At 45.2% G+C, this 21,387-nt stretch overlaps 1 protein-coding gene and 1 long non-coding RNA gene across 4 annotated transcripts in view; one reads left to right on the top strand and one right to left on the bottom strand.

Annotated features, from left to right (window-relative positions):
• LOC143974415 (uncharacterized) overlaps window positions 1-7,564 on the bottom strand; it is a 65,341-nt gene extending 57,777 nt beyond the window's left edge. Inside the window, exon 1 of one of the 2 annotated variants that reach the window (XR_013272218.1) lies at window positions 7,494-7,564. This is a non-coding gene — a long non-coding RNA (uncharacterized LOC143974415). The remainder of the gene's footprint in view (window positions 1-7,493) is intronic. The other variant, XR_013272219.1, reaches the window with a different exon arrangement.
• TIMM44 (translocase of inner mitochondrial membrane 44) overlaps window positions 7,335-21,387 on the top strand; it is a 578,487-nt gene continuing 564,434 nt past the window's right edge. The window contains exons 1-4 of one of the 2 annotated variants that reach the window (XM_077475767.1): window positions 7,335-7,373; window positions 7,501-7,650; window positions 9,088-9,192; window positions 9,491-9,613. In XM_077475767.1, the coding sequence (XP_077331893.1) occupies window positions 7,350-7,373; window positions 7,501-7,650; window positions 9,088-9,192; window positions 9,491-9,613 (402 nt within the window). In that variant the 5' untranslated portion in view covers window positions 7,335-7,349. The remainder of the gene's footprint in view (window positions 7,374-7,500; window positions 7,651-9,087; window positions 9,193-9,490; window positions 9,614-21,387) is intronic. The other variant, XM_077475768.1, reaches the window with a different exon arrangement.

Consider the following 21,387-nt stretch of genomic DNA (forward strand, 5'->3'; position numbering starts at 1 on the left):
GGTCTAGGAATTTGATCTGAGCATGTGTGGCACTTTGTCCGTCAGAGTAGGCTACACATGATCGGAGTATGTCCGATCAGAGAGTTTTGTCGGAAAATTTTACCGGCAAGTTGGAAGAGTTGGTCCGTCGGATATTCTGACGGAAACAGTCCGATGGAGACCACACACAGTCAGATTATCCGACAAAACGGTCCGATAGGACACATTCCGTTGGAATCTCCGACACACGGTACAAGGGCTTACATGTTTTATGCAGAATTAAGTTATAAAAAATAATATTAACAAAACTATATCCATGCCCACCAATGCAGCCTGCCTGTGTCCCCAGCCTACCTGTGCAGGGGGAAGAGAGAGGAGCGCGGTCCCCAGCATGAGCAAAGCGCCGGTAACATAACAGCTTTTATTTCATTAGCTGTGTGTTCCCCGCCATGCCCCCTCACATACAACCCCTTCCTTTGTCCAGGGAACTTTGGAAGACAGATCACTCGTCCCAGGATTGGAAGGGTGATCTGTCTATCAAAGTGCCCGGACAAAGAGAAGGGGCAGTAGGTGACGGCATGCAGCGGGGAACACGCAGCTATTAAAATGAAAGTTATGTTACCGGCGCTCTGACCATATGGTAGACGGCTCTAATCTCTCTTCTCCTCTGATCTCTGGGAGAACGGCTCCCATACAACCCGCCTGCAGGTGGTGCTGGCCCCCCCAGGCAGCCCACATCTGCCAGCCCTCAAAATCCACTCGCAAAATGTGAGCAGGCGAGTGTAATTTTTGAGGGCTGCTCTATGGGCATTTTCTTCTTTCATTCCTTATAAAACAATTATAATCCATATACACTCGATTTAAAATCGTGCCACTAAACTTGGATACTATATCTGCTAAGGATTTATTTGGTATGCTGAAAGATTTTGACTCCAGGTCACATCTTGGTTCCCATTCTACTCTACGGGCATTCCTTTCCATCATTTATCTGTAATTCCATAGAAAACAGCAGTAATCCCAAATAATCTCAATCTTACAATCTGCTACTCTACTTGAGAAACAGCTGTGGGAAAGGTGAAATTGCTATGTCACTCAGATTTGCCTGCAAATGAGATTATATTTTACTTCCCATTATACTCTATAGGTATTCCACTCTGTCATATGTCTTGTCATTCCATAGAAAACAATAATAATCTTGTTTAACCACTTTCAGACCGGACCAATTTGCTGGTCAAAGACCAGACCACTTTTTGCGATTCGGCACTGCGTCGCTTTAACTGACAATTGCGCGGTCGTGTGACGTGGCTCCCAAACAAAATTGACGTCCTTTTTTTCCCACAAATAGAGCTTTCTTTTGGTGGTATTTGATCACCCCTGCGGTTTTTATTTTTTGCGCTATAAACAAAAATAGAGCGACAATTTTGAAAAAAAAACATTATTTTTTACTTTTTGTTATAATAAATATCCCCCAAAAATATATAAAAAAACATTTTTTTCCCTCAGTTTAGGCCGATACGTATTCTTCTACATATTTTTGGTAAAAAAAAAATCGCAATAAGCGATTATGGATTGGTTTGCGCAAAAGTTATAGCGTTTACAAAATAGGAATAGTTTTATAGCATTTTTATTAATAATTTTTTATTATTTTTTTTTTTACTAGTAATGGCGGCGATCTGCGATTTTTATTGTGACTGCGACATTGTGGGGGACCCATCGGACATTTTTGACACATTTTTGGGACCATTGGCATTTATACAGTAATCACTGCTATATAAATGCAGGGATTCCTGTGTAAATGACACTGGCAGTGAAAGGGTTAACCAGTGGGTGGCAGTGTAGGGGTTAAGTGTTCCTAGGGGTGTGTTACTAACTGTGGGGGGGTTGGGCTTTCATTTAGTGTACACTGATCTCTGCTCCAATCACATGGAGCAGAGATCAGCGTCACTAGTTGCTAGGCAGAATGGAAAAATTTTGTTTACACAGCATTTCCTCCATTCGGCCGCTCCGTGAGACGATCGTGGGAATGCCCGCGGCGATCGAGTCCACGGGTCCCGCGACCGGACTCACGGGGGTCCCGACCAGCGCGGGAGCGCGCCGCCGTCGGCGCGCTCCCGATGGCAGGGCGGCATCGAATATTGGACGTACCTGTACGCCAATATGCCTGCCCGTGCCATTCTGTCGATGTACATCGTCGTGCGCTGGTCGGGAAGTGGTTAATGTCAAATTTGGACATCACTGATGAACGTAGAGAGAATGTCTGCTAAAGATTGATCTGATATGACCAATGGTTTAGACTCCAGGTTACATCTTGCTTCCCATTATACCAGGGGTTGACAAATTTGCTTTGAATTTAGGAGCCAGTTAAAAAAGTTAGGAGCCAGTTTTTTTTTTCAGCTCCCGGGGTAAGGCCACTCATTTTCACCCCCTATCCCTAACTCACAATGGAGCACCCAGTCAATAACTCCATTGAAACGCTGTTACATCAGGGGTATGGGCTGACCAGAAAGAGTAAGGCTGGCAACAGATGGAACTGGCTGGCACTGGCAGGTGGCACTGGTTGCCACTGGAAGGCATGTGGAACTGCCAGATGGCACCGGCAGGTGACACTGGTTGGCATTGGCAGGTGACACTAGGAACTGGCAGGTGACACTAGTTGGAACTGGCAGGTGACACTAGTTTGGAACTGGCAGGTGACACTATTGGCACTGGCAGGTGGCACTATTGGCACTGGCAGGTGGCACTGGTTGGTGATGGCAGGTGGCACTGGTTGGTGATGGCAGGTGGGACTGGTTGGTGATGGCAGGTGGCCCTGGTTGGCGGTGGCACTAGTTGTCACTGGCAGATGGCACTTATTGGCGGTGGCACTGGTTGGTGTTGGCAGGTGGCACTGGTTGGCGGTGGCACTGGCACAGATTGGCGGTGGCACTGATTGGCGGTGGCACTGGCAGGTGGCACTGATTGGTAGTGGCAGGTGGCACTGGTTGGTGGTGGCACTGATTGGCGGTGGCAGGTGGCACTGATTGGCAGTGGCAGATGGCATTGGCAGGTGGCACTGATTGACGGTGACACTCGGCACTGGCAGGTGGCACTGACTGATGGTGGCACTGGCAGGTGGCACTGATTGGCACTGGTAGGTGGCACTGGCACTGGGTGGTGGTTGCAGGTGGTATTGATTGGCGATGGCACTGGTTGGCACTAGCAGGTGGCACTGATTTGTGGTGGCAGGTGGCACTGATTGGCGGTGGCAGATGGCACTGGTTGCCGCTGGCAGGTGCCACTGATTGGTGGTGGCACTGGCAGGTGCCACTGGTTGGCACTGGCAGGTAGCACTGATTGGCGGAGGCACTGACTGGCGGTGGCAGGTGGCACTGGCAGGTGGCACTGACTGACAGTGGCACTGGCAGGTGGCACTGGTAGGTGGCACTGATTGGCGGTGGCACTGGTTGGTGGCGGCAGGTGGTATTGATTGGCAGTGGCACTAGCAGGTGCCACTGATTGGCGGTGGAAGGTGGCACTGACTGGCAGGTGGTGCTGGTTGGCGCTGGCAGGTGGCACTGGTTGGCCCTGGCACTGATTGGCGGTGGCAGGTGGCACTGGTTGGTCGTTGCAGGTCATATTGATTGGAGGTGGCACTGGTTGGCACTAGCATGTGGCACTGATTGGTGGCAGGTGGCACTGATTGGCGGTGGCAGGTGGCACTGACACTGGCAGGTGGCACTGATTGGCGGTGGCACTGGTTGGCACTGGCAGGTTTCACACGGAGCACTCTGTTACTGGTAGGTGGCACTGATTGGTGGTGGCACTGGTTGGTGGCAGGTGGCACTGGTTGGTGGTGGCAGGTGGTATTGATTGGTGGTGGCACTGGTTGGCACTAGCAGGTGGCACTGGTTGGCGCTGGCAGGTGGCACTGGTTGGCGCTGGCACTGATTGGCGGTGGCAGGTGGCACTGGTTGGTGGTTGCAGGTGGTATTGATTGGAGGTGGCACTGGTTGGCACTAGCAGGTGGCACTGATTGGTGGCACTGATTGGCGGTGGCAGGTAGCACTGATTGGCGGTGGAACTGATTGGCGGTGGCAGGTTTCACACGGAGCACTCTGTTACTGAAATGTAACAGAGGAGCTGTCAGAATTGAGCTTAATGTCGGAACCCTGTCGGGGTGTGAAACTGACAAGTAACAGAGAAGCGGATATGTCAGATTTCAGCCTGATGTCGGGGTGGGCGGGACCCGGCCGGGCCTGGCCGGGGTGGGCGGGACTCAGCAGCTATCAAACACCAGCCAACGATTGGGCTGCTTAAGAAAAGGGGCGGGCCACATACACGTAGCGGCCCGCCCAGATCCCATTGGCTGGTGTTTGATAGCTGCTGCGTCCCGTCCTCACCCCGACATCAGGCTGACAGATCCTCCTCTCTCCATTGCTTGTCAGTTTCACACACTCAGCGCGCCGCTGTTGAGTGTGAAGGGAGGAGGACGCCAGTCAGTGTTGATGCTGCTGCATGTCTGGGGCATCGATAGTGAGTGGGCTGGTGGCAGCTTAGGCGCCAGGTCGCGATTTCTGGTCGCATTGGCGACCTGGCGCCTGGGGTTTGTCGAGCCCCGCATTATACTCTATGGGCATTCCTTTCTATTATTTATCTGTCATTCCAATAATAATCCCACTTAATGTCTAATTTGGACATCACTAACAAACATATAGAATATGTCTGCTAAAGATTGATCTGATATGACCAATGGTTCTGACTCCAGGTCACACCTTGCTTCCCATTATACTCTATGGGCATTCCACTCTGTCATATGTATGTCATTCCATAGAAACCAATAATAATCCTACTTAATGTGAATTTTGGACATCACCAATGGACATAGAGAGTATGTCTGCTAAAGACTGATCTGATATGACCAATGGTTTTGACTCCAGGACACATCTTGCTTCCCATTATACTCTATGGGCATTCCTTTCTATTATTTATCTGTTATTCCATAGAAACCAATAATAATCCCACTTAATCTGAATTTTGGACATCACCACTGGACATAGAGAGTATGTCTGCTAAAGATTGATCTGATATGACCAATGGTTCTGACTCCAGGTCACACCTTGCTTCCCATTATACTCTATGGGCATTCCACTCTGTCATATGTATGTCATTCCATAGAAACCAATAATAATCCCACTTAATCTGAATTTTGGGCATCACAACTGGACATAGAGAGTATGTCTGCTAAAGACTGATCTGATATGACCAATGGTTTTGACTCCAGGTCACATCTTGCTTCCCATTATACTCTATGGGCATTCCTTTCTATTATTTATCTGTCATTCCATAGAAAACAGCTGTAATCCCAAATAATCTCAATTTTACAATCTGCTACTCTACTTGAGGAACAGCTGTGGTAAAGAATAAATTGCTATGTCACTCAGATTTGCCTGCAAATGAGTTTAGATTTTATTTCCCATTATACTCTATGGGCATTCCACTCTGTCATATGTCTTGTCATTCCATATAAAACAATAATAATCCCGTTTAATGTCGAGTTTGGACATCATTGCTGAACATAGAGAGTATGTCTGCTAAAGATTGATCTGATATGACCAATGGTTTTGACTCCAGGACACATCTTGCTTCCCATTATACTCTATGGGCATTCCTTTCTATTATTTATCTGTTATTCCATAGAAACCAATAATAATCCCACTTAATCTGAATTTTGGACATCACCACTGGACATAGAGAGTATGTCTGCAAAGATTGATCTGATATGACCAATGGTTTTGACTCCAGGACACATCTTGCTTCCCATTATACTCTATGGGCATTCCATTCTGTGATATGTTTGTCATTCCATAGTAAACAAAAATAATCCCACTTAATGTGAATTTTGGAAATCACCACTGGACATAGAGAGTATGTCTGCTAAAGACTGATCTGATATGACCAATGGTTCTGACTCCAGGTCACACCTTGCTTCCCATTATACTCTATGGGCATTCCACTCTGTCATATGTATGTTATTCCATAGAAACCAATAATAATCCCACTTAATCTGAATTTTGGGCATCACAACTGGACATAGAGAGTATGTCTGCTAAAGATTGATCTGATATGACCAATGGTGCTGACTCCAGGTCACACCTTGCTTTCCATTATACTCTATGAGCATTCCACTCTGTCATATGTATGTCATTCCATAGAAACCAATAATAATCCCACTTAATCTGAATTTTGGGCATCACAACTGGACATAGAGAGTATGTCTGCTAAAGAATGATCTGATATGACCAATGAATGGTTTTGACTCCAGGACACATCTTGCTTCCCATTATACTCTATGGGCATTCCATTCTGTGATATGTTTGTCATTCCATAGTAAACAAAAATAATCCCACTTAATGTGAATTTTGGAAATCACCACTGGACATAGAGAGTATGTCTGCTAAAGACTGATCTGATATGACCAATGGGTTTGACTCCAGGTCACATCTTGCTTCCCATTATTCTCTATGGGCATTCCTTTCTATTATGTATCTGTCATTCCATAGAAAACAGCTGTAATCCCAAATAATCTCAATCTTACAATCTGCTACTCTACTTGAGGAACAGCTGTGGTAAAGGATAAATTGCTATGTCACTCAGATTTGCCTGCAAATTAGTTTATATTTTACTTCCCATTATACTTTATGGACATTCCCTTCTGTCGTATGTTTGTCATTCCATAGAAAACAATAATAATCCCACCTAATTTCAAAATTAAACATGGCCACTTATATGTAAAAGTAGGTTTTGCAAAAAATACATTTGGTATGTCTAAAGACTCTCTCACTAATTGATTTTTTCTTTTCTATTATTCTCTATGGGCATTCCACTTTGTTCCATTATTCTCTATGGGCATTCCATTCTGTCATTCCTTTTAGTATGTCCCCTCAATTACATTTTTTCTTTTTTTAAATAGGTATTGTAATCCTGGTGTGTCAGCTATGTAAACTGAGCAGTGAATAAGTAGATCAAGTGACTGAGATAGAGAGGCCAAAAATGTATGATTTGTCATTAACAGGACTGGACCTTTCAGTTTAACATCGGGTAGGTGTCAACCCTAGCTGACTGAGCCCTGTCATCGTGATGGCCACCCTTCTCTAGACATTTGCCAAAATTGCTTTGTTGGTTAATGGGCACTGACCCCAATCACTGTTTGGCACACATTCTATCCGAAAGTAGCCATCACCTAGTACATTACATAAACATTTTTAATTGTATAAGGTTGCAAGATCCTCCCTTTGGTTATTGTTGAGTGCTTGCAACACTGTTCACTTCTGTATATATTAGAGGAACTTCTTGACCTCTGCTTTGAGTTGAGGAAACAAGCAGCCACGCACATGTTGCTAAAACAGCCTATATTTGTAAGTATAATTATGTAATTTGACGGCTATCCATTAAGTGAAGTGTCTAGACACGTCCTATAAACGCATAATATTCTAAAGAAAATAGCTTGGAAAGATGCCTTTTTATATCTTTTTTACCAATTAGACTACGACAAAAATCTCACATGGAACTCGTCTTGCATTCTCGCTGCTGACGTCATCTAAAAGAGTCCGGCGCCAAATGATTAAGCTGTACGCGAAGGTCAAAGTGTGTTTCTCTACAAACATGGCGGCAGCTTTATGTCAGTGCTACCGGGTAAGTCTGTATTCGATAGTTTCGCGATTTGTATTAATCTAAAGGGATTGCCGTTGAGCTAGTTCTGCCCAACCGACGTTAACAAGCAGATTTGTTCGCGGTATATTGTGTTATACATGTATTAACATTGCGATAAAATGCTTAAGGTAAATGTATCAATCTCTCAGTAGGTATATACAAAGGTTTTGTATAGGTATAAGTTAGTCTCTATTCACAAGTTCAGTTGGCAGCCACTTTGCCCGCATTTTCGAGTCTTTGGCGAAGTAAAGGAGCTTCTGCAAACAATAGGCGAAGAGTGCCTGTCTTCTGGACACAGGGAAACGAGTGATTGCTATGATTCAGTAATTTAGAGAGCTGTAGACTGCAACTGTGTGTTTTGCTTATCTTTGTTTCTGTGCGTGGTCGGCATTGTTTAGAAGCCAATAAGTTATTGTGTACACTGGCTGTGTGACTCGGACAGCATGCCGTATAGATGTTTCGCCTGTTACTTGACTGGAGGGCAGAGGAGGTGTCAGGATTGAAGAACGTGGTGGAGTAGATGGCCATAGCTGGATATGTCGTATAAGGGATTAACTCAATATGGGAACGGGTTTAACTGCACATTTTACTCATATCGTCCCCTCAGATTTTCAATTTTAATTTTCCAGTAGATGTTACCCAGACTGCACAATACCGTATGTAAATATTCTGAGCAAGTATAGAAGAGAATACCAGAAAAAAAATTAAGACCCTAAGAAAAAGGTTACAAGATCTGGCAGTATGGGGTAGGTAATGAAACGGGACTAGGGCAGCCAGCAGCTTCTCCTTGCACGAACATAGACTGCCATAAACCAGACCTTTGAAAATAGAACAGTAGCAAAAATTGACTTTATAGGCACCAATTATAAAACTACACACGTTTTAAACACATAATACAAAGAACAAGCATTACAATGTTGCAAATAAAATGCAAGCAGCTAGCTAAATCTCTCGAGTGTACAGTCGATGCATGGCATTTGCAGAGATAAAATCCTACAATCATTTAATGATATACAAAAGCAAACTACATGTTTCGCAATGTGAATGCTTCTTCTGACCTGCAAAGTAAAGTCCTAATGAGCTAAATGGATGGAACTTCGCTTTAACTAAACCCTGTGACAATCGCTTTTGACTGCTGACACTTAAATTTTGGTCCTGTAAGCTGAAAAATATTTTGTGACAGCATGGTTTGAGCTGACCGGCCAGTTGTCACAAGTTGGTGAAAGTGGGCAGTGGTCTGACCCGTGTTTTTGTCACAGAAAGCAAAGGGAACAGAAGTTTTTCTTACAGTAGCTTTTCTATGAAAAAGTATAATTGTGATGCTGCATTAAATTAGGAATTGTATGAATGTTATGCTGCAGTTAAAATGCATTTGAAATATGTCAATGTGGCTAATGCTGCTCTTGCTATTTATTCTAGGTATGGATGCCCACTGTAAAAAAGCTTGCAAATTTCTGGCACGTTGTACCTTACAGCAGCAATAACACTACTCCGATGTATTTACCTGCGCCACAGTTTAAACAGGTAAAGCGACACACAAGCAAGAAAATGCAACACATTTCAACTTTGCTATAGTAGACTGTATTAGTTCAATACTATATCACGTTGTAGCCAGTTCATATACTTCTGCTTTACATCCTCAGAGTGTACATTCCCGCTCTGATTTTCTTGTCAGTGCTGCACTCACCTTATACTGCATTTCATTGCAGGTGGGCACCTTCTGTGTACTGCCACACATTTAGTAGTCATAAAATGTTTCCTCCACCCTCCTAAACCCATGTTGGCTAGCCTGTTTAAGAAAGATTTATTTACCTATTTTCAGCCTTCTCCGGTCTGGTCTATGTTGGTCCACAGCTGCTGCAGGGGAGAAGGGAGAGCACTCAACAGCTTGGAATGTCTAAAGGAAAAGAGATTTAATCTCCAAATATGGAAAGGCTTCTTTACAGTAAGAGCTGTAAGAATGTTGAATGGGACTCCCTCAAGATCTGCTTCTGGCCAGCTCAGTAGATTGCTTTATAAAAGGCTTGCATTCTTTACGTATTATGTACATAATATAACTGGATACTAATATTTATAGGTAAAGTTGATCCATGCAATATCAGATTGTCTATTAGGGTATCAGGAAGGAATTTGTTCCCTGCTGTAGCAAATTGGGTCACGCTTTATTGCGGGGATATATATATATATATATATATATATATATATATATATATATATACATTTTTTATTTTTTTTTGCCTTCCTCAATCGACTGTGGGTATGGGATTGATTTCCTCCTCTCCCCCCCCCCCCCCCCTAGTCTAGTTGAAAAAAGTCGATCTAATAATCGGTGTTAAGCAAAAAAATCCCTGATCACCCTCCCGGAGTACTGTTTAAAAAAACAAGTTAAACATTGAACACGTTTTAGGCCTCATGCACACAGGACGTTTTATTAACATTATAAACAACTGCACTAGCTTTGCAGTGAGTTTTTCAAAGTTTTTGCAAAAAAAAATTTTTTTGGGTCAAAAAACTTTAAAAGCTGGTGAGCCATGTTTTTGAGAGTTTATCTGCGTTTTTTTGTTATTATTTTTACAGCTGAAAAGCACCTCTTGGAACCCACTAGATTTTTTTATTTTTTTTGCCTGAAAACGCCCCAGCCAAAAATGATTGCTAATGGCCTATGTGTGCATGGACACATAAGGATGACATGCTGGAGAGTTTGACTGTAGAAAAAAAAAAATGTCTGAAGCCAGAAACAGCAGCTGTAAAAAGGTCCAAAAACATTCAGTGTGCATGAGACCTTACTGCTACAGGGTGGCTGCTGTGTGTAGGATCAGGTGTGTGTATGTGTATGTATATATATATATATATATATATATATATATATATATATATATATATATATATATATATATATATATATATATATATATATATATATATATATATATATATATATATATAATCTATCTCTCTGAACATGCACTCCCAGGTAGCGGGCACGAATGCGTGCCGATGGCTCGCTCCCGCTGTATAATTTTGCAGCAGGACATGATCAAGGGGTACCGTGGACTCTGTCAGCCAGCACCCGCTGATCCTTCAGTACAGCGGCAGAAACGAGATATATTGCTGTTCTGTCAGTAGGGAAGGCATGAATCCTGTATTCCTGCAAAGCAGGGACGAGGTTCCATGTCTTTCCCTAGTAAAAGCCCCTCACACTGTGTACTGAAAAACAGCTACACGCGGTTAACCCTTTAATCGCCCCCTTTCTAGCCAGTGTCAATAGTACAGTGACTGTACATATTTCTCTTACGTTCAACGACTGACACAGCTCCTTTCTTGTACCATCGGGTTGTTACGCCACCTTCAGGAGAGGACTAGGCAGAACATGTTAATATGTTGTAACAAAACTAGAACTTTCTAGTTCTGCCTGAGGGGCGGTCCCTTAGGTAACAACCCCCCAGCCTGCTCCTGCAGCCTCAGTTTTTTTTTTCTGCCTAGTGAAGGACCTAGGAACCCTGCGGGCCCATCGATCTGCCATCAACAGCCGGCTGGGTGACGGGCTGGATACCCTTATCCTTGTAGTCTACCCAGCCTGGCTAGCGAGTGTGTGCAGATCAGAGCTTCAAGCTGTGTCGGCCACAACATGCCCCCAGCTCCAGGGGCAGCCGGTGGGCGTAATGCCCTGGGGATCACATATGACCAGGCTACTGATGTCTGTGTCAGTGTGCTGGGCCAGCAGCCACCCCATACTGATCGGAGAGTGGGTCTGTTGGGCGTTCTCTGAGAGGTCGATTGGGGGGTCCCTCACCTCCCTCTCTTCTTTGTCCCTATGGGGAGGGGACTGCGCTGGGTAGCTGTGCCCTTGTTGTCTGTAGGTCTCCCCCCTGCGTTTCTGAAGGCTGTGCCTGCAGATCACTGTAGTACTATTTACCGCCATTTCTCTGCCTCTTTTTTTCACTGTCCTTCATTGTATACAGTGTTAGGCCATTTTTGGTTTGACCAGGGAGCAGCATGCTCTGTCGCCATTTTCCCTGTGATTTTATACTGGACGCTCAGCGGCCATTTTGTTGAAGCCTGAACACATTTTTCAGCTTCAGGGCTATACAGGGGAGCTCAGCACGGCACGGTTTTGTCTGTTATGCATCTGACACAGGCACACCTATCTGGATGGCCCAGAACTGTCAGGATGGTGAGTCCGGCGGTGGGGACCCCTCAGCCTGCAGCAGTTGGGAGGGTGGGACCATCACTGTCCTAAGTCCCCAACAGGTGGCAGACAGGATAGGGTCAGCAGGGCTTCAGAAACGGGTGTTTCTTCCCCTGAAATCCAGACAATTGCAACCAGTTCGCCTGCAGACAGTGCAGTGCCTCTGGACACTTTGTCGGCTATCCTTAATACGTTCGTTGCCAAGAGATGGAGATGGAGGTGGTGCGTGGGTGCAAAGGTGGTAAAAAATGCCCCCCCCCCCCTGTCGGGGGAGAGCTCTGACGCAGACTCGGGCCCTGCTGGTGACCCCTGTTCTGTCATTTCAGACGGCGCTGACCAGGACCCTTCAGACGGTGAGGATGATTCCCTGTCCAGGTCCATGCGCGATAAAGCGTTTGTTGGAGCACTTATCACAGCTGTGCGTGATAACATGAAAATTCAAGGGGCCAGCAGATCCTTCTGCTGATGTAGAGGTCCCTTTTTGGGTCCCCTAAGCCAGCCCGTACACCTAAGGTGTTTCCGTATCTATTTTTTTTTTAAACTTTATTTCTTTATTAAGATATTTATTTTGTTTCCAAAATACATCAAAATTGAACATCCCCCCTTAGTCGCCCCCCCTCCCATCCCCTTATCGGATAAAAAAAATATAAAAAAAGGATGATTCATATCTTGGGTGACCTAAGAGGGGATTGGTATCATGAGTGCCATGCTGGCTGGTGTTCCATATACTTTAGATTCCCACTCTATCAATCTTCCCTCCCATCCCCCATTCTCGCACACTTCCACCCTCTTCATTTGTCCTCTTACTTTAATTCTTATTGGGTCACTTTTCATGGTTAAAATGTTTATTTTTCACTCTATTATTATTATTCACATATCAATCCCTCTGGCATCTCACCAAGGTTTCCACATCTTATCATATTTCTTTAAAGAGGAAGTAAACCCTGATGGGTTTACTTTCTCTTTTTTTGCCTGCAAAGGTAAAGCATAATGGACTACTATGCATCGCATAGTAGCTCATTATGTGTCACTTACCTGACACAGGAGCCAGCGAAGTCGCCGCTGATCCCTGTAGTCCGCCGCGTCAATCTTGCTGGTGGCGTCTCGCAGCTCCGACCAATGACAGCGGCGCAACCGCGATGACGTCACTCCCGCGCATGCGCACGGGAGTCGCGCCTCGCAGCTCCGTTGCTGTCATACGGCGAAGCCGCGATGACGTCACTCCCGCGCATGCGCACGGGAGTCGACAAATTTGGCAAATCCATTCTTGGATTTGCCGCATTTAGTGCGCCTGCGCGCCGCTGTCTACGGCGCATGCGCCGTAGACAGCGGTGCCCATTTTCGGGCAAATATCTCCTAAACCATATAGGTTTAGGAGATATTGCTTGGACCTACAGGTAAGCCTTAATCTAGGCTTACCTATAGGTCCAAGTTGTTTGGAAGGGTTTACTTCCCTTTTAAAGTCCCTTGTTTTATATATAATGCTTTCTCTTTAAGAATTACCACATACATGCTATTTATCCATTCTCTACCGGACGGAGGCGACACGGACAACCATCTTAGGGCAATCAATTTCCTTGCCTGAAATAGGCATCTCAGGACCGCCGTCCATCTGCTTCCCGGGTTTCCAACTCCCTCAACTAATCCCAGGAGACAGTACTTTGCCTCCATCCTGGTGGAGGTTCCAAAAACCCGATCAATGGTTCTTGTCACCTCCGTCCAGTAGCGGATCAACTTCTGGCATCTCCAAAACATATGAATCGTGTCTCCCTTCATGTCCCCGCACCGGGGGCAGCTTGCTTCCGGCCATCGGCCAAATTGAAAAAGTTTACGAGGAGTATAATAGGTTCTATATAATAACAGATGTGACATCCTCTGAGAGGGAGAGAGTGATACCAACGGAGCCAGTTCAAGAATTCGATTCCATTGTATTTCAGAGATATCTCCCACATCTTTTTCCCACTTCCTCTTGTACATAGGGGTCTCTATCCCTCCCATTCTCCCCTTGTTTATATGTGGGTATATTTTCGAAATTAAACCTTTTCCTGTTTCTGCATTAATTATTTTTTGAAGAACTGGGATTGCGCTCCATTCTAAGGTCCTCCCTCTAAACTGCTCCTCCAGTGCGTGCCTGACCTGCAAATACTTATAGAAGGATTTATTTGGTAGAGCAAAATAATCTCTCAGTTCCTGAATGGTTTTCAGGGCACCATCTTGGTATAGCTGAGCAATAAATTTTATTCCACATCTCTCCCATTCTCTTACTGTCCCCATCTTCTGCAGTTCTCCCAATTTACTATTCTTCAATAAGGGGGTATACTCATTAAATCCTCTATTTTATTATGGCCTTCGCTGTGTCCCACACTCTCGTCATTAAACTCAAAGTAGGGAGTCCTAATAGAAAGAATCCTGCCTCCAGAGCTTCCACTATTGAGTCATGTGTTGTATTTTGTAGGAGCATTTTTCTCCCTGCCTCTCCCCCTTCTAAATTACACCCCCCCCCCCCCCATATACTTGAGTTGTGTCAGGAGGAAGTAGCTAAAGGGGTGTGGGAGTGCTACTCCTCCTTCCTGTTTTTGTAACTGCAGAGTACTCAATCGAATTCTTGCCGACCCACCCTTCCAAATCAGTTCCCTGAACACCATGTCTATCTTTTAAAACCACATTTTATATAACCAAATTGGGGAGTTATGCAGTACATAGAGAAGCTGTGGCATCCATGTCATTTTCATTAAATTACAGCGACCTGCCACAGATAATGGCAGGCGTTTCCACACTTTTGTCTTCCTCCTAAATTTATTCAGTAACGGAATTATATTATCTGCAGTGTACTGTTGAGGGTCTCTGGATATGTTTTATTCCTAGGTATTTAAATTTACTTGCTTACTTGGATCTGGGTCACCTCCTCAGGCAAGGGGCTTCCCAGAGGATCTACTGGCAGAAGGTTAGATTTTTCCCAATTTATCTTAAGTCCGGAAATTTGGCCAAATTTGTTAATAATCATAGCTTTCTGAAGGGAATCCTGTGTATAGCCAAGGAATAACAGTAGGTCATCCGCGTATAATGCCACTTTTTCTTCCAAGTCTCCCCTTCTAAGACCCTTCACCTGAGCAGAAGACCGCAGGGCAATGGCCAGAGGTTCAATTGCAATGGCAAAGAGGAGGGGTGACAAGGGACACCCTTGTCTTGTCCCCCTCCCCAGTCTAAATTTAATCAGACTTTTCATTATTCACCTTTACTCTGGCTTCTGGTGCCCTATAAAGCATTTTTACCCATTTCATGAAACCGTTCCAAATTGGGCCGTCTCCATAACTCTCCAGAGATACTGCCACTCAAGACTATCAAAGGCCTTGGCATCTAAAGACAAAATAGCCCTCTCTCCACTCTCATCCGTAGGGACCTGAAGATTCAAGTATACCCTCCTTATATTTGTGCTAGTAGTTCTTCCGGGTATAAAACCTGATTGATCAGGGTGGATGAGTTTCAGTATAACCTTGTTCACCCTAGCCGCCAAGACCGTTGCCAGTATTTTTATGTCAGTGTTTAATAAAGCGATAGGCCTATATGAGGCAGGATCAAGTGGGTCTTTACCTTCCTTGTGTATAGTGATTATGGTGGATTCCATCATCGATGAGGGGAGCTCTCCCCTCATTAATGACCAATTCAATACCCTCAACAGCTCGGGAAGCAATACCTTCCCATACTGCCAATATATCTCGGTCGGGAGTTCGTCTGGGCCCAGGGATTTCTGTTGCGCCATCTCCATAGTGACCCTTTCTATTTCCTCTATCGTTATAGGTCTATCAAACTCAGTTCTATCTGTTTCATCAAGACAGGGGAAATTCAGATCCCTGAAAAAGCTGTCCATTTCATCCCCCATTTCCTCCTGTTGTCATCTATACAAGTCCTCATAATATTCTTTAAACTTGCCCACTATTTCTGGAGTATATGAGGATACCCTTTCATCTCCTATAGTTATCGTGGGTATAACGGATGGGGGGGGGAGTTCACCCTGACTAATTGTGCCAGCATACGTCCTGCACTTTCCCCCCTCTCCAAAGGCAAATTGTTTCTGGAAGAGATGTTTATTCTCTATTTTTCTAAGAGTCATTAATCGATAATTTTGTTCCTCTATCCATTTCCTAAGTTTATCCGGTGTTGGGTCATTGATATACTGTTCCTCTGCTGTAGTTACCCTCTCCCCTATTAGTCTCTCCCAGTCCTTAGTCTGTTTTTTAATTTTTTGAGATATGTTGGATCATTATGCCTCTTAGGAAAGCCTTCAGAGTGTCCCACACTATTCCTTCTGAGGCGGTACCTCTATTCAAACTTCCCCCATTGATGCCAATATCTCGTTCGGATCCTCCATCAGTTCGATCCAAAATGGGTTTATCCTCCACTCCCCAGGATGGTTACACTCGCCTAGCTCTAGTGATATTGTCACTGGGGAATGATCTGACAGACCCCTTGGTCTGTAGTTCACATTCTTTATGATAGACATCATTTCGTCATTTCCCAGCACTAGGTCGATCCTGGAGAGTGTTGAATGTGTCCTGGAGAAGCACGAGTATTGTCGGGCCTCCGGGTTCCGTATTCTCCAGATGTCCCACAATCCTGTCTCCCCTAAAAAATCAGGGAGCCGGCTATCCGTGACACCACCCGTTAGTGTCCCCGGGAACACTATCTAGTCTCCGGTCCATTACCATATTTAAGTCCCCCGTTACTATCACCGGCACTCTCGGCTTATCCACAACAAACTCCGCAAGCTCACAAGGGATTGAAACTTTAAAGGGTGGAGGGAGGTACACATTTGCCAATACACAGACTCTGTTCTCAATCTTGCAAAATAAAAAAATGAATCTCCCATATTCATCCACCTTAGCCTGCATACAAGAGAAAGTCGCCCCTGATCTAACAAATATACTCACTCTCCTAGAATAGGAGGGGTGTACTGAATGGAACTGTGTGCTGTAGTTCCTCCATCTCAATTGGGGAATAGAGATTTTAGTAAGATGTATCTCCTGCAAACAAAGGATAGCCACCTCGTATGTCTTTGCAATCAGGAGGACTGCTGCTTTTTTTTCTCTGTATTTCCCATTCCCCGGACATTCCATGAGCACAAAATACATTTTTTAACCTGAGTGCGCATAACCATCATAGTTAAATTTTTTAGTGAATCTAACAAGTGCCTTTTCAAATGTATATAGTTTTCTCGTATCATTTTTAGTGACTCCATAGTGTCTTCTCATACCTGTGATTTAAATCAAACAAACTTTCGTGCCAGACCCACCCCTCATTCCATCCCATACATCCGTACCTCCTCTCATGCCTATAATTGTGTTCACACAGTCTTTTTTGTTCCATCTCATACACCCATGCACACCATTCACCTGCCCACTGGGCCTATTTTGGGGCTTCCTAATGTGACCTTTACATTCATCTATCAATTTAAGTGTTATCAACTTTAAACTTGTATTCTCAAACTCTTCCCTCCCTATCCCACCCCCCCTCAGAAAACCATACAACCCACATTTAATAAACAAACAAGACAAGACAAACGTAACAAAACAGACAACACAAATAGAGAGAACTCTTCGCTCCACCCCTTAGAAACATGGGGTGGTGTGCTCGTTATTCCCTCCCCCTTTCCACCACCAACACCCTCCTCTCTCCCTAAATTATTCAACAGTGTAGTGGTTTGTGTCTTAAACAAAATCATATTGCTAATATAAGTCCAGGGCAATATAGTCAGATTGGTCTACAGTCTCCCACTATAGGTTACTATCCAGTTCTCCACTCCCTCCGGGGTATCGAAAAACACAGTCCCCCTCGGGGTGTTTATGCAAAGTCTTGCTGGGTATAGCAGTGCATAGTTCAATTTTAATCGTTGCAATTTGCGTTTGACTTCTCCAAACTTAGCCCTTCTTTTTTGCAGATCAGGTGAGAAATCTGGGTACATAGAGATCCTATTGCCATTGTGAAGAATATTACCCATTTCTCTGGCTTTATTTAATATAGTTACTTTATCTTTATAGTAAAGAAGTTTTACCAATAAGGGTCTAGGAGGGGCTCCTGATTGGGGAGGTCTAGAGAGGGTCCTATGAGCTCACCCTTTTACGCACTGGAAAGAGAAGAACTGTTCTCCAAATAAGTCTTTAAAGCATTTTTCCAAAAATGTGGTGGGATCTGTACCCTCACTACGTTCTGGGAGTCCCACTATCCTCAAGTTCTTCCTTCGCATCCTGTTCTCAATTTCATCGATCTTTATCTGGTAGTTAGCCATTTGTTCCCTTATAGTCCTCATCTCCCATTTAAGAGGATTCATGTCGTCCTCTAATAGGCTGACCCTCCCCTCGAGGGCGGTAGTCCTTTCGCATACTTTTTGCATGTCGTGCCTAACGAGGGACATGTCTTCCTGAATAGTTTGAAGCTGGGTAGACATTTCATTTATGGAAGTTTTAGAAGAGTTAATTGCGTTCAGTACTTCCCTCAATGATGGTTCTGCTTCCCCCAAAGCTACCATTTTAGTTGGTGATGATGACCGCTTTTGAGCATCCTCCATCCTCTCCCCCAAAGGGTTTCCTGCAGAGGGATGCACTGCCTTCACATGAGTTGCCTGTCCATGTCCCTGACTTTCTTGTGATGGGAGCAGGGGCCCCGGTCTGTGTACGCAAATTTCCCCAGTTTAGCTGCTGCTGCCTGGCTTACTTTTGTAGTGCGCTGCGATGGCATAGTAGCATATAGTCGGGTGGTTTAATTCCCGAAAAATATTTATCGCAATCCCCCTTTTTCCCCTCCTCCGCTGTCCCCTAAAGCCTGCCACCTAAATAACGTAATACGCTGAACCAGTAAACAAAAAAAAAAAAAAAAAATTTCCAAGGTGGAGAGGGGAGAAAGGTGATCCACCACAGTTCAAGAGGATTACTCTTCACAGTCAAGTTTCCAAAATCTATGACGGGAGATAGTGGGGAGAGAAGTAAAATTTCTCTTTTTATCAACATGCGTTTTGTTAGATGTACTGAGAATAGGATGGAAATGATATCCAATAAGTCCAGGGTAATAGAGGGGACGACAATGCTCACATGTTGGATTTACTAGGTTTGGTATATTTAACCTGCGGCATATATATGGCAAGATTAGCAATAGGAAATACAGCTCAGGGGTTACCTCCAAAAAGTCTCAAGTTTAAGCGTTGGATATGAAACACCAGTAATGCAATGTGCTACCTGTACACCCAAAGAACAGACTGGATCAGGTTTTGGTGCTATATATTGTTAGCTTATCATCCTTAAAGCTACCAACTGCAACCGCTTGGCTTCCACTTTGGCTCAGATCCAATTTGCATGGCTGATAAGCAGGAGATAGTGGTAATGGAAAAAAAAACAGGCTTTTGCCTCTCATCCAGTGCTGCAGGGGTTAATCCTCCAAGCCTCTGCTCTCTGCATACATTTAAACTGCAGTTATATCTGTCCCATCATCCAGCTCCTTATCAAACACTGTTTCTTGGGGATATCACACTCAATAATAAAGGTTTGTTCCCTTAGTGTGTCAGCAGCTCAGCGCTGTTAGCATATCAATGATAAACACAGTCCAGGCTGACAGTGTGCAAGGAAAAAAAAAAAAAGGGGGAAAAAAGTCAGAGAAAGCAGCAGAGTGGGGGAGGAAAAAAAAATAGATTTTTCACCTGCATCCAGTGCACACGGGATGATCCTCAGAGACACGGATCGCTGCTATTGGCTGTTTATCTGACATGCACGCTGTGATTGCTGGAACTAGTAGTACTCTGACCTGCAAGGGAGGAAGGGATCTCTCATCAGCACAGCTTGTCCAGGCTAGTGGGAGTGTGTTGGAGAGAGGAGCATTTAGGAGAGATTTTTAGCACAGCCTGATGCCTCTCACACATCCCCTGCTGGCTTTCATATCCCCATCAGCCTCTCAGGTGTCTGGGGCAGAGGGAGAAAGAGCCGTCCTCTCACATCCACCTCCGGTCATGCCCCATCATCATCACCCCGTATCTATGAACTTATCAAAATAAGTCATACAAGGAATGGGGTCGACCGCAACGGACCTTTTCGGTCCCCAAATACATGGCGGTGCGCTACCCCTTTGAGGAGAGCCTCCTCAAAAAGTGGTCGGCTCCTCCGGTCGTGGACGCCCCCGTATCCAGGTTAAACAAAGTAACCACGATCCCAGTAGAGGGGACTCCTTCCTTTAAGGACCCCACGGACAGGAAGGCCAAGGCAGTGGCTCGTTCCTTGTTTACGGTTGTGGGGTCACCAATGTGACCAGTACTGGCATCCACACTTGTGTCGCAGACACTTGCTGAGTAGGCAAAATCTTTGCACCGCGAATTAGGGGAGCAACAGGCTTCCCCTGTCTGCGTGGAACTAGCAGCCAGTTAATGCAAGGCCTTAAAGCAGGGTTCCACCCTAAAGTGGAACCTCCGCTAATCGGAACCCTCCCCCCCCCCTCTGGTGTCACAATTGGCACCTTACAGGGGGGAGGGGGGGTGGAGATACCAGTCAAAGACAGGTATTTACACCCACTTCCGGGCATAGACTCCCGTGGGAGTCTGTCATATCCTGTCCTGCCGCGCTGTCTGCTGGGACACACACGTGTCCCAGTGACAGCGCAGAGAATTCCTATTGCGCTGCGCGACTCGCGCATGCGCAGTAGGGAACCGGGAAGTGAAGCCGATTCGCTTCCCTTCCTGTTTCCCTCACCTAGAATGGTGACTGCAGCAGCCGAGAGCCGATCGATCGGCCTCGGCTGCCGGCATCGCTGGAACCCGGGACAGGTGAGTGTCCATTTATTAAGTCGGCAGCTGTAGTATTTATAGCTGCTGGCTTTTAATATTTTTTTTATTTATTTATTTATTTTTTTAGGTGGAATCCCTCTTTAAGTACGTTTTGTGATGCGGCCCTGGATACTCTCCCTCTGTTATCCAGGGCTTCAGTGTCAGTAGTGGTGCTGAGACACCTGATTTGGCTAAAAATCTGGTCGGCTGACCAGGCATAAAAAAAAGCCTCTGACGGATTTACCCTTCCTTGGCGAGCGGCTCTTTGGAGCCTCATTAGATGACATTATTAAGAATGCCACGGGGGTGGTAAGAGTACACTACTCCCACAGGCCATTAAGGCTAAGGAGCCACGCGGTAGGCAAGGGCCCTCTTTTTCCACTCACCAGTGGCTTTTTCGTCCGCCTGGGGCTTTGGCTAAATGTCATCAGCCCGAAAAGACGACCTCTGAAGGACAAAAACGTCACTGGAACTGCGAGAAAGTGCTACCGCATGAAGGTTTGCCCCCGCCCGCAACACGGGTGGTGAGTCACCTTTATGGGAGTTTGCAGCCCGGTGGGCCTCTCGGTTGTTTGACCAATGGGTCTGTCAACTGATTTCCTCCGACTACAAGATAGAGTTCCTCTCTTGGTCACCAAACAGATTCTTCCCCTCCAGCATACCTGTATTCCTGGCTCGCCGGGAGGCCCTAATGGGGCGGTAAGGGACCTGCTGAGTCGCGGGGTGATAGTAT

This window comes from Lithobates pipiens, unplaced genomic scaffold (genome assembly GCF_037356315.1).
Source record: "Lithobates pipiens isolate NorthernLeopardFrog02 unplaced genomic scaffold, aLitPip1_a1.2 Scaffold_13, whole genome shotgun sequence".
NCBI classification, from domain to species: Eukaryota; Metazoa; Chordata; class Amphibia; order Anura; family Ranidae; genus Lithobates; species Lithobates pipiens.